The sequence below is a fragment of the Eleutherodactylus coqui genome, chromosome 6 (assembly GCF_035609145.1).
Source record: "Eleutherodactylus coqui strain aEleCoq1 chromosome 6, aEleCoq1.hap1, whole genome shotgun sequence".
NCBI classification, from domain to species: Eukaryota; Metazoa; Chordata; class Amphibia; order Anura; family Eleutherodactylidae; genus Eleutherodactylus; species Eleutherodactylus coqui.
This window is the reverse complement of record NC_089842.1, coordinates 72,490,695-72,503,199: the sequence shown is the minus strand read 5'-3', so window position 1 is coordinate 72,503,199 and position 12,505 is coordinate 72,490,695. Positions and strand designations below refer to the sequence as shown.

Below are 12,505 nucleotides of genomic sequence, written 5' to 3'. Positions count from 1 at the left end.
ATCTACATCCACGCAGCATCTCTTCTCTCTGGACAGCTGCTGCTTAGAGGAAACCTCGGATGGGCAAATGACATTCAAATTTTAACCTCTGAATTTGTCTGCTGTTCATCGCAGGAACTCGCTGTTTGCCGTATGCAAAAATGACATAGTTCATCATCTCCTATGTCTCAACAAATAAGTATTTGGTCGTATTTAAGGCTGATGGACTAGGAGTTTATATTACCATCAGTGTTTGCTTTACCTGTAGACACTAGGACTGGTTTGTGTAGTCAAGTTTGTCTTGTTGTTCTTATTATTGTGGGGGCTGTAGTATCTGTGTACATTAACGGTTAAAATTTACTATCTGTAAATCCACTGGACATACACTGAATGGCCACTTCAATAGAAACCTCTATCTAGTAGCATATTGATTCTCCTTTGGCCTTCAAAAGTGCAGCAATTCATCATGGCATAGATTCCATAGGTGTTTAAATTGTTCATCGAACATTATCCGAGGCAGATATTAGAGCTTCTTGTGGTTGCTACAAATTAGATGGAGGTACTGGCAAGCTTTGAACAGTCAACAGGAAGGCGTCATCAATTCATGCTGCTTGTACCAAATTCTGACCTTCCATCAGCACAGTGTAACAAAAATCTGGATTCATCTGACCAGGTGATGTTTTTCCACTACTCAATGATCCAATTTTTGTGCTCTTGTGCCCCATTGAATGTCGTCTTTCTGTTTCTCTTAGCAATGGCACTAGGACTGGTCATATGCTGTTATGGCCCATCCAGGCTGAGGAACAATGGATGAGCTATACATTGGGACACGTTAGTTGGAACTCCCACATTGTATTTGGCTACAATTTGCTTGACTGTGCACCACCTGTTCAACAGAACAATTCTTGACATTCTCCTATGACCCCATTCATTAAGTTATTTCGTTACAAATTATTTACATCCACAGGATCCCTTGTTGTTGGATGTTTTTCCTCAATCACACATTTCTTGGTATACTCTCCACATCATTAGAGAAGAAAACCCCACAATGTTGGCAGTCTATGATGAGTATTCTACCACTGATGACCAAGCCTCATAGGAATTTCTTCAGGTTGCTCGATTTTCCCATTCTAACATGGATTCATACTAAAACTGATGCACAGAAAATGTTTCACTTCATTTCTTGCTATACTCCGGTCTTATTTCCAAATAGAAAGCTCCAGTCGTGAAACAGCCGGTGGCTCTAGTAAAGTGGTCATTCAGTGTAGATGCAAAAATAAAAATGGTATGACTTCTGAAATGCCAAAACTCCTTCTTGCCCTTGGAGACACAACTCTTTTGAAGAGCATGTAGAAAGAGTTCAGCTTGGATTTAATATTATGTAGCCTCTGAGCCCCTCATGAACTATGACCTGATGTGACTGCTACCTTTGCACACCCTATAGCTATGCACATGCCGTTACCATGTTCTCCTATCTAAGAATGTTCTACATAGAGACATATGTATTGGAAGTTGACTTTGATGTTGACAGATCTACGGTATGCACCGTGTTGTTTTATTTTTTTCACTTTAGCTGGCTTTTGAGCATTTTGTTGCTATTCTACATATTTTCCGTGCTGTGGAATTTGGGAATGAGTTGATATATTGCGTGTTTTAGAATTTTGTTTTAAACTTGGATCGCTGTTGGAATAAAATGTTTGAAATGTGTCTTTTATTTACAGGGCAGTACCAACGTTTCCCAGACCCCATTTGTCCAAATGTCAAGTAAGTATTTTCTTCTAGATAATATAAATCAAAGTATGTCGGGTCTCTGGCAAAAATCGTACCGTGAAATATTCTATATTTCATTTCATTTCTATGACTACAATCTAGGGTGCTTTTTCTAGACATTTCGCTTACGGGGAATTTAATGATAAATTATTTATTACTTTGTTATTAATATAGCTATGCAGAACACTGAAGCCCCACCCACTTTTTCAGACACAGTCACATATGTCGGAATACGCTTAATACAGGCTTCATAAACCTGGCGTTAACCATATTTTTCAATGCATTTATACTAAAGAACTGACGTAATACATAATAGTGCTTTTATAGATGGTGCTGTGTGTTATACTGAATGGTTTCTGAGCTTTAAAGAAGTTGTGCCAATATGGCATCCCCAGTTCATATACCCTATATACCCCCATCTATATCCCAGAACAGGCAGCCACTCAGCAACAGCAGCTCCTGTCCTGGCTGTTACATAACAGATGGCCATTAATGTGAATGACCGCCTTGTAGTACTACATTTTCCCTACAGTGGCCACTGTTGGGGAAATGCCGTGTTGGTATCCGAAAAATCTGTTTGCAGGTGGGAGACGATCAGCCGAATTCTACATTCTTAAGGAGTTGTGCATCTTGGCACAACTCCTTTAAACAAAATGTAGTAAAAGATAAAATAGAACCCAAAGTTTTGCCTGAACAGCAGAAGACCTTTGATTCAGCAATTCATGAAAGAGCCGTATGATGACTGCATACAACCCCTGAGATGTAGTAACTTTGTCACAATTTACTCCAGTGCACTCTGCATTAAATCCAGCATATGAAATGTTAGCCTTAATAGGTTTCCCTAATTAGGTGGGAATCAAAAACAAAACTTGAGGGCGCTGTAACAGCACTATATAGAAAAGGGACATTGAAGGGTAACTGTACAGGGCCGGCTGTAGTAAAATAAACTGAGCATTACTTACCCCTCTCCCGCCACCAGGATCCAGCACTGAGGTCCTGTTGTGGTTCTGGCAATTGTTGTGACAGCTGACATTACCAAGAGTCAGTTGACCACTGCAGCCAATCAGAGGTTGCAGTGTACTTGTTCACCTGGCAATGGCGCTTACATCCTGAGCGCCACAATGCCAGGAGTCTGGGAACGTAACACGGCCATCTGACTTCTGGTGATGTCAGCTGTCACAACAAGTGTCAGAACTACAGCAGGGCTGAAGCACTGGATCCTGGCGGAGGGGTAGGTAATGCTCAGTTTGTTATTTTACTACTGTCAACCCTATTGAAGGGATGTTGTCTGGTAACCAAACAACCCAGTCAAAAAGTTATATCTTGTGTGATCTAACAGAGAAATAGAATAATGAATGGCAGGATTATTTAATACTAAAGAATAGTGTTGAATGGACTGAACCAGTAGAATTCTGTTCCAGGTCGAACTTTGCTAAAAGTTCAGTTCGGCACAAACCCAAACTGAGCTTTTAGCAAAGTTCTACATGGGGTTCTACTGGTTCAGTTGGCTCAACATTAGTACTGAGCACTGGTGTATAACACTGTCTAAGACAGAGCTTTTATGGCTCTTGGACAGTGTATACACCCGTTTTAAGGGTTTTGGTGAACTTCTGCTTCGGACTACTCTGGACCAAACCAAACTTTTGTGCAGAGGTTCAACTAACTAGTCGAACTGAACTTTTACAAAGTTCGCTTGTCACTACTCAAGAAAATTGGATGGGAATCCTTTCATAGGGTTCTTTAATTATAAGCTGTACAGGAAGAACCTGAACCCTCATCATATTCATTATTATTTTGGCTTCTACTATTTCTTAATTGCTTGTCATTTTTACTAGGTTCTCCTGTATTATCTGGATATTATGGTGTAAGAAGATCTTTTCTTCCTGAATCCGAGTTCCATGCTGCAAAGCAATATTCATCTGATATCTACTCTTCATCCTTGGGGTCAAAGTCAATAGGTTGCGAGCCAACATCCATACAGAGTTACCCACCATTGCTGGATCCTTATTTCTCGGATACTATAGGTGACTACAGGAGCCCATCGATAACATCTGCCGGAGGTTCACTGTTCAGCGCCTCATCACTGCCACCTCTTCTACCTCATTTCTCTAGTGATCCATCACATTATTTACTGGTAAGAAATAACAAATAGTCATAAATTATACATACTTATTATATGGCAGATTATAGGTAAGAAGATATTTTTGCTAAAATCAATTTCACATTCCCACATAGTACATGATGATAGACTGCAGATATTATAATATAATCTCCCAGTGGGTTTGTGGGTGAAGACATCCAGCAATTATGTAGCTTGACTCAATTCCTGCATTAAAGCAGCTTGTGCAGTTGTACACTACCGATGGCCTATCCTTAGGACAGACCATCAATAGTAGATATTCTGTCCCTGGCCCCTCCGCTGATCTGCTGTTCCCTGGGCTGGTGTACTGATGAACCAAGTTGATTTTCTACAGGAAGCAGACAGCTTTGTTCCCACTGCAGTGGCCAGGCTTGGTATTGTAGGCCATTTCTTTCAATGGGAACTTTGCCTGTAATACTAAGACTGGTCACTTTAGTAGGAACAGGGCTGTCTGCTTCCTGCAGAAATTAGCTCAGTTAACACTGGTCCAGCAAACAGCCGATAAGCTGGGTCCCTGGGTGGCAGATCCCTGTTGATCTACTACCAATAGCCTATCCTATGCTCTACTTTATGTAACTAATTTTCTTGCAGTAATTTACAATGCAGCTGTCCTGAATTTTATCTGTGTATCTCAACCAGTGTTGAGCCAACTTTTAAAAAGTTTCAGCTGGTTCACCGAAATTCAGCAAAAAGTTCAGTTCGGTCTGAATTAGTTCACACCAAACTGGAACTTCACCAATACCCCTAAAATGTTGTTTTTCTTCATCTCCAACTCCCTTTCTCTCCTTCTTAATAAATGTATGCACTATATAAATAAATGTGATTATTATGAAAAAATAAACCCACCTAAACACAATGAGAGCATACAAACCTCTCCAGAACCCCAGAAAGTATCCTCTTGTTCTCCCTCCCTAACAGCCTGATGAATACTTAGATTTCAGTCGCCAGTAGAAGCTCGACTGAGAAAGTAAAGATGGCCATAAACGTTAGCTAGAAGAAGGTTGTTGATTGAAAAACAGTTGGCCAAATGCTCATCTGACGAAAGATACCAAACAGGAAGTGGCAGCCAATTATTTAAGGTCCTACAATGTACAGATCCTTCTGGAAACTTGCATGCGAAAGGCCAAAGGGAAGGATTGGTTCTGGTATCTTAAATGACGGCCTGATCTCAATTTGACTAATCTTGAAAATTTACTTGATGTTCAATAAGAAAGAAATATATGTGATATGACCAATGACAAAACTTTGGTCAGGTCATTAACGTCAAATTATCCCTGTATCTTAATATACAGAACTGCTTGAAACTATACAGCAAAGTACAACAGCAGAGTCCAGTATTTGGCTTAAAGGGGTTTGTCCATGACTAGAAAAAGAGGTCTGCTGTTTTTCGTGAAACAGCGCCACATCTGACCATAGGCTATCTTTGGAATTGAAGCTCATCTTGTATCGGCAAGAAATACAATACTAGACGCAGCCCATAGACAGTCATGGCACTATTTATGGAAAAAAAACAGTCCTGTTTTCTAGTCCTAGAACAAACTCCGTTAATAGTGTAATTTCTTTTTAAGGGTCAGCACCCACTTGCGGTTTTCTTGTGCGTTTTTTTCCCGTGATATCGCTGCGCTGTTTTAACGAGATTAGAAAGTCCCGCTGACAATGTTAAAAATGCATTGCAAGTTTGTGCTTTGTGATTTTTCTGCGATGTGTTTTTAACATTAGAAAGTCCCATTGATAATCGCGTGAAAAAAACGCAGCGATATCACATGAAAAAAATGCGCAAGAAAAACACAAATGGGTGTTCACCCTAAGGGTGGCTTCACACGAACGTCTTTTTGTGCGTGCATACGCGCGCACAAAAACACGCATTAGAACCAATGCATTCCCTGCATTCCCTATGGTGTGTTCGCATGTCCATGTTTTACAGACGTGTGCCTGCAAAGATAGGACATGCGTGCACAATAGGGAATGCATGCATTGTCTTCAATGGAGCCATGGCAGCTGCTGGCAGCTCCATTGAAGACAGTGGTCTGCCGGCACCCCGTAATTGTTTCTCAGAGAAGAGCTTTAAATATAAGCTCTTCCCTGAAGAACAACCATTTCAGTGTAAAAAAAAATAAAAATATACTTACCTGTCCACCGCTGCCGTGCCCCCGCGGGGATTTAGAATTCCCTTGCCGCATCTGTCACAGATGTGGCAGGTGCAGCAGGGAATTCTTTTTTCCCGCGGGGATGAAGAAAACATCTACGGCAGCGGCGGACAGATAAGTGTGTGTATATATATATATATATATATATTTTTTTTTTTTTTTATTATTATTTTTGACACTAAAATTGTTGTTTTTCAGGGAAGAGCTTATACTTAAAGCTCTTCACTGGAAAACAATTACGGGGTGCCGGCAGACCATTGTCTTCAATGGAGCCGCCGGCAGCAGCTGCGGTTCCATTGAAGACAATGCATACCTGCATACACGTGTTTTTGCGCGTACTGAGGTGTGGACATATGTACACACTCGTGTGAAGCCACCCTAAAGGAGTGATCCTGGACTTTTTTGGATTTCTTCTATTGATCATAATTGGGATCCAACCCTCAGGATCTTCACCAATCAGCTGATTCATAGCAATGATGACACTACAGACAGCGCAGGAAGCAGATTGTGTTGACCATAGCACAGCGGCCTGGGTTAGTTTTGCAGGCACTGCTCCCAGGTCATCAGTAGAAAGAAAATCCAAAATTGCAGAACAACCCCTTTAAACTGCAGGCTTTATTCAGTATATTCCATAATAATTAATGAGGCCAATACCGCAAATATGCAAACCTACAGATAAGTAAATAGATCATTCATTCTATCTTTAGTTCAGTACACAGGCAGTATTGTTTTCCATATCATTCATATTGTGAAGCCGTTTCCTAGGCTTATTGCTACATACATCCCTCGGTCCTGTGTGCTTCTTTTCCTTTTGCAAATAAGGAAGATGGGAAAAATACCTCTGCAGCGCCACCTATTGGATGGCAGCATTCCTGCAAATCAATGTGACTTTCTAACAAGTCTTCACAATGATTAGTCATTGTTAAGACCCCTGGTTAGTCACTGACTGATTCCTGCACACAGCACTACCAGTCTGAGACTACTCCAGGATTGCTGTCTGGTGGTTCCCTGAAGTGAAGTCTAGATCCCTGTATAATGGGTTAAAGGGTGAATACCTGGGAATCTCAGACTCTACACTTTGGTTAAACCACATATCCCTCAAACATGCAGAGTCCGGACTGCTATAAGGAGGAGCCATAAACAGACACATGTGAGGACATTGGTTGTGAGTGGTTGTATCATCAGTGTCCTCACATGTGTCTGTTTTTGGCTCCTCCATATATCAGTCCGGACTCTGCATGTTTGAGGGATATGTGGTTTATATGCCTGCCCTCTTGTATTAATGTATCAGTGAGTATGTGGCCGCTTTCTGATTTTTTTTTTCTGTTTGATAATTCCCTTTCTGTGATTTTAACAGTTTCTGAAACAGATTTATCCTTGTAAACCCTATGTCAGAACAGCAGGTGCGGACGCACTGTGCAACAAACTGACTTGGCTTGGAGCTATTCCTGAGGGCAGCAGCTGGGGTCCCATCATTTAACCCTAACTCACCAATCAGAATCTGGTCTTCACTGCATAGGACTCCAGGAGTAGACTTGGTCTTGTGGCAGCTGACAGAAAGTAGTCAGAGTAACGTTAACACGTGGGTTAGGATAGGCAGCAGACAGGTATCACATGATCAGGAATACAGAAATTGGGAAGGCTGGGTAGAACAGTTACTGGTTAAATCAAAAGCCAATCAGAATCATGAAGCAAATTTGCATACCAGGCAGAACTATTGTTCAAGAACCCTCTAGTGGGGAAATATGCCTTAAATAGTCAGCAGCATGTCTGGATTGGCCATCCCCTGTCTACTAATTGTTGTTGCAGGAGGTTCTATGTTAACTATTCACAACTGATCACACTGCTGCAGACCAACATGTTTAGAGAGGAGTGCTTATTTGGTTAGGCTTTCTTTAAATATTTTTGGTTTCTGAAGTATGTAGCTGGTTATAGAGTAAGATATGTGCATTTGAAACCAGTATTCTTTACATGCTTCTAGCTTTTGTTCCTAGTCTAGTCTTGTTCTCCTTTCGGTTTAGTTTAATTCCTGTGGTTATTTCTTGTCCAGTCCTTGTTCCAAGCCTTGTAGTTTGTTTGCTTATTCCCAGGTTATCTGTGTCTTGTCTGCTTCTAGTTCAGTTTATTTTTCTTGCTTTTTGGATCTTTGTGCCCTCTCATTTGTTTGTCAGAGTCAGTGTTTTAGATAGGATTGCCATTAGGGATATCTGAGTGTTGCTCACGGACAGTGGTGTTTGGGGTTAGAGTCAGTGTCAGGGATAGATTAGCAAACAACCGAGGGAGAGCTAGTAATGGGGTTAGGTTTTGTCAGGTTGTATTTGAGTCTCCATCATCATTTGCACCATTATCTGACTTGTCATCATCATAATCTTCACCATCCAATAACCGTCATCTTTCTGTTTCAGTCATCTATTTATGAGTCCCTAGTTGTACATTTGTGTTTCATATTTGTGTTGATACGTGCTTCACATATTTATTTTTGTGACTGTCCAAGTGTTACACTATTTGGATTTGGTGTATATTCTGCAGGTATCTAAGTACTAGGAGACACCATTAATACCCAGCAAGGTATCTTCTGTCGGTAAAGTCTGGCTGTCTATTATCCAGCCGGCATTATTTCACCCATTTATTTTCCTTGCATATATAATTTAATTAGTAACGGTCTAGTTTTTAATTTTGACAGTTACAATAGTTGTGTCCAAAAAAGGACCCACATTGTTTGATAATAATAATATACTACCATCATCTTCCATCACTCTAATATAATATGCTTCAAAACAAAGTTAACCCTTTCCAATCCACTGTCTGATGTCTGAAGACATTCTGATTGAAGGCTGTACAGCTCCGATGTTGGAAGACATCCGGCAGGGTATTCTTACTGTACATCACTGTCCGCTCTGTTGTCGGGGGCCTCTCCAGCATTTCCCAGACTGCAGTACTCACTCTAGCTAGCTGATGGTGCCATTTGTAAAATGGCAGAAAGAGAAAGCCCCCTAGAAAAACCCTAAGGGCTCAGTCAGACGGGCGTTTCTTCGCGCGATTTGCGCATGCACATGCGTCCGGCAATTTTATAAAACCAATGCTTTGTAATGGTATCGGACACATGAGCGCTTTTTATGCGCTCATTCGATAAATTATAGAACAGAAATCGCACCTATCTGCGATTCCTGTTCACTTCTCTATATGCGCTTAATGGGGCTGGCGGCAGCAGCGCCGACCCCATTGAGAACATATACTAGACAAATCAGCTGTGGCAGAGAAGAATGATGTTTGCCCATTGAATACAGCCGCAATACAGCCGGCTCCATTGAAAGCAATGGGCTACCGGCGATCGCACGATGAATTTTTGGGAAGGGCTTAAAAATATAAGCCCTTCCCGGAATTTCATGCAGAAATGTGTAAAAATAAAAAAATATATATATACTCACCTGGTCCCGGCAGACGGAGTTCAGCCGCGGTGGCCGGCAGTTCTCCTGAACTGCTCTGAGTAGTATTCAGCAGCCGGGGCTTTAAAAGGTCAGAAAAGAATAAACTTTATACTGCATGCTTGTCTAAAGAGATGTTTTCTAAAGGAATGAGCTGCAAATAATATGTTATAAAGCAGGATCTGCTGAGCAGATTAATGTATGGATTTCTGGGAAAAGATTGAGTAGAATTTGTAATCTACTCCTTTAAATCTCTGCTCATTCTGAGCTTTAGTCCAATGGGCGGTACTATCAGTGATGGACAGCCTTTAGTGTATACAGAGATACCTGTCAATTACTGAGTAAGACCACCCACTGGACTCCTAAATTCAGAATGAGCAGGAATTTGAATGAAAAAATTACAAATTCTACTGAATTTCTTCCCACAAAACCATATATGAATCTATTTAGCGAATCCCTCCCTATAACACAATGCTGGCAACAACAGACTGCATGTTCAATGCGACAGATTCCCTTTAAGAGGTTGATGAGGACAGTATGAGGGTGTTGAATGCAGAAGGGAAATCCAAATGAGACAAAAGGCATGGGAGTGATCCTGAATGAGTTAGTATGAAGAGTCAGTAAAGAAGATGTCAAGTGTTGAGTGAAGGTTGAATTTGACCTCATTTCGGGAGTTAAAGTGGTTCTGGCCAAGATAGAACGTTATCCCTTGTCCGCAGATGCTTTATATGTTTATTACTGCATACATCTATTTATATCTATTTCTTGTTCCTTAGAGAGAGTCCTGGGAGCAGACGGTTCCTGACACCATGAACCAGTTGGATGCATTATGCACAGACACATCACAAACTGTATCATCTTCTACAAGTTGCCTGCCCTCTGAAAATGGACCCATCCACTATCGAAGTGCAAGTAGAGGGTCTTCGTCAACGCAAGGAACACAGTCTTACTCGCTGCACTCTCTTGATGATGTGCATTATCCTACTAACTTTCCAACCACTTCTTCATATACCTTCTCACCGTTTATGACAGTGTCCAATGAACTGGCTCCCAAGATGGTTCATCATCTTTCCCCAGAGGACTCAACCGAGACAAATTCTCTGCAGGACAATTCTTGGCCAAAGGATGATGCCAATACAGTATGGGGACCATATGAACTTAGAAGAAATTACTAAAAACTGTATTACTTATTGCTCCATGTAATGTATTGTAACTGTTTTAGATTTAAAGCATACTTTTAGATTTTGGAAAGTGGATTTTAGTATTGTTATATCAAACATGCTCCACATTAGAGAGGACAGCAGAGGTCAAACACTACACAAATGATTCTTCATACTAGCAATTTTGTACTAACGCATCCAAGTAGAAACATGGATTAGTGAATAAAAAATGTTCGATCTACCGGTTAGCAAATTTCCATTTCTTCTCATAGGACAAGCTTATTTATTCAGATTTGTGCATGAATTGGTCCAAGAGCTTTTATGATCACAATGCAAATATTTATACAGATATTTCAGTGAAGTTCCTCTTTTTATACAGTAGTCTGTCAAGGCACAATATTAATTGGTTGTGGAACGACCATTGTACAGTATGCTGAAAATATTTTATGCTGAAGCCAAAACTCTATGGAGAACTAGTAATTGGGCCTTGAAGCCACAAAATGCCAACCAAAAGTAATACAAAAAGAAGATTAAGTAGATAACCAATACAGATAAGACAAGTCTATACAGAAAAAGCTGTTGGAAGCTGTAAATCAATTTATAGGATGAGGACAGGAGATTCTTTGCGGTCTTGTACAGAACACATAGTGTACCAGAAAATAACAAAACCCACCTCACCTGGTGTGACATTGTAGGTTGAGTCAATGACATTGTGGGTTGTCTGAGTCTGTGACATTGTAGGTTGAGTCTATTACATTGTAGATTAAATCTGAGTCTGTGACATTGTAGGTTGAGTCAATGACATTGTGGGTTAAGTCTGAGTCTGTGACATTGTAGGTTGAGTCTATGATATTGTAGGTTGAGTCTGTGACATTGTAGGCTGAGTCAATGACATTGTGGGTTGACTGAGTCTGTGACATTGTAGGTTGAGTCTATTACATTGTAGGTTAAATCTGAGTCTGTGACATTGTAGGTTGAGTCAATGACATTGTGGGTTAGGTCTGAGTCTGTGACATTGTAGGCTGAGTCTGTGACATTGTAGGTTGAGTCTATGACATTGTAGGTAGAGTCTGTGACATTGTAGGCTGAGTCAATTACATTGTGGGTTGTCTGAGTATGTGACATTGTAGGTTGATTCTATTACATTGTAGGTTAAATCTGAGTCTGTGACATTTTAGGTTGAGTCAGTGACATTGTGGGTTAGGTCTTAGTCTGTGACATTGTAGGTTGAGTCTGTGACATTGTAGGTTGAGTCTGTGACATTGTAGGCTGAGTCAATGACATTGTGGGTTGTCTGAGTCTGTGACATTGTAGGTTGAGTCAATGACATTGTGGGTTAAGTCTGAGTCTGTGACATTGTAGGTTGAGTCTGTGACATTGTAGATTGAGTCTGTGACATTGTAGGTTGTCTGAGTCTATTACATTGTAGGTTAAATCTGAGTCTGTGACATTGTAGGTTGAGTCAATGACATGGTGGGTTAGGTCTGAGTCTGTGACATTGTAGGCTGAGTCTGTGACGTTGTAGGTTGAGTCTGTGACATTGTAGGCTGAGTCAATTACATTGTGGGTTGTCTGAGTATGTGACATTGTAGGTTGAGTCTATTACATTGTAGGTTAAATCTGAGTCGGTGACATTGTAGGTTGAGTCAGTGACATTGTGGGTTAGGTCTTAGTCTGTGACATTGTAGGTTGAGTCTGTGACATTGTAGGTTGAGTCTGTGACATTGTAGGCTGAGTCAATGACATTGTGGGTTGTCTGAGTCTGTGACATTGTAGGTTGAGTCAATGACATTGTGGGTTAAGTCTGAGTCTGTGACATTGTAGGTTGAGTCTGTGACATTGTAGATTGAGTCTGTGACATTGTAGGTTGTCTGAGTCTATTAC

At 40.7% G+C, this 12,505-nt stretch overlaps 1 protein-coding gene across 1 annotated transcript in view; it reads left to right on the top strand.

Moving 5' to 3' along the window:
* Positions 1-10,636, top strand: part of POU2AF2 (POU class 2 homeobox associating factor 2) — a 34,544-nt gene extending 23,908 nt beyond the window's left edge. Inside the window, exons 3-5 of the mRNA XM_066609360.1 lie at positions 1,701-1,743; positions 3,585-3,883; positions 10,238-10,636. Coding sequence (XP_066465457.1) covers positions 1,701-1,743; positions 3,585-3,883; positions 10,238-10,636 — 741 coding nt within the window. The remainder of the gene's footprint in view (positions 1-1,700; positions 1,744-3,584; positions 3,884-10,237) is intronic.
* The last annotated feature ends 1,869 nt before the right edge of the window (positions 10,637-12,505 follow it).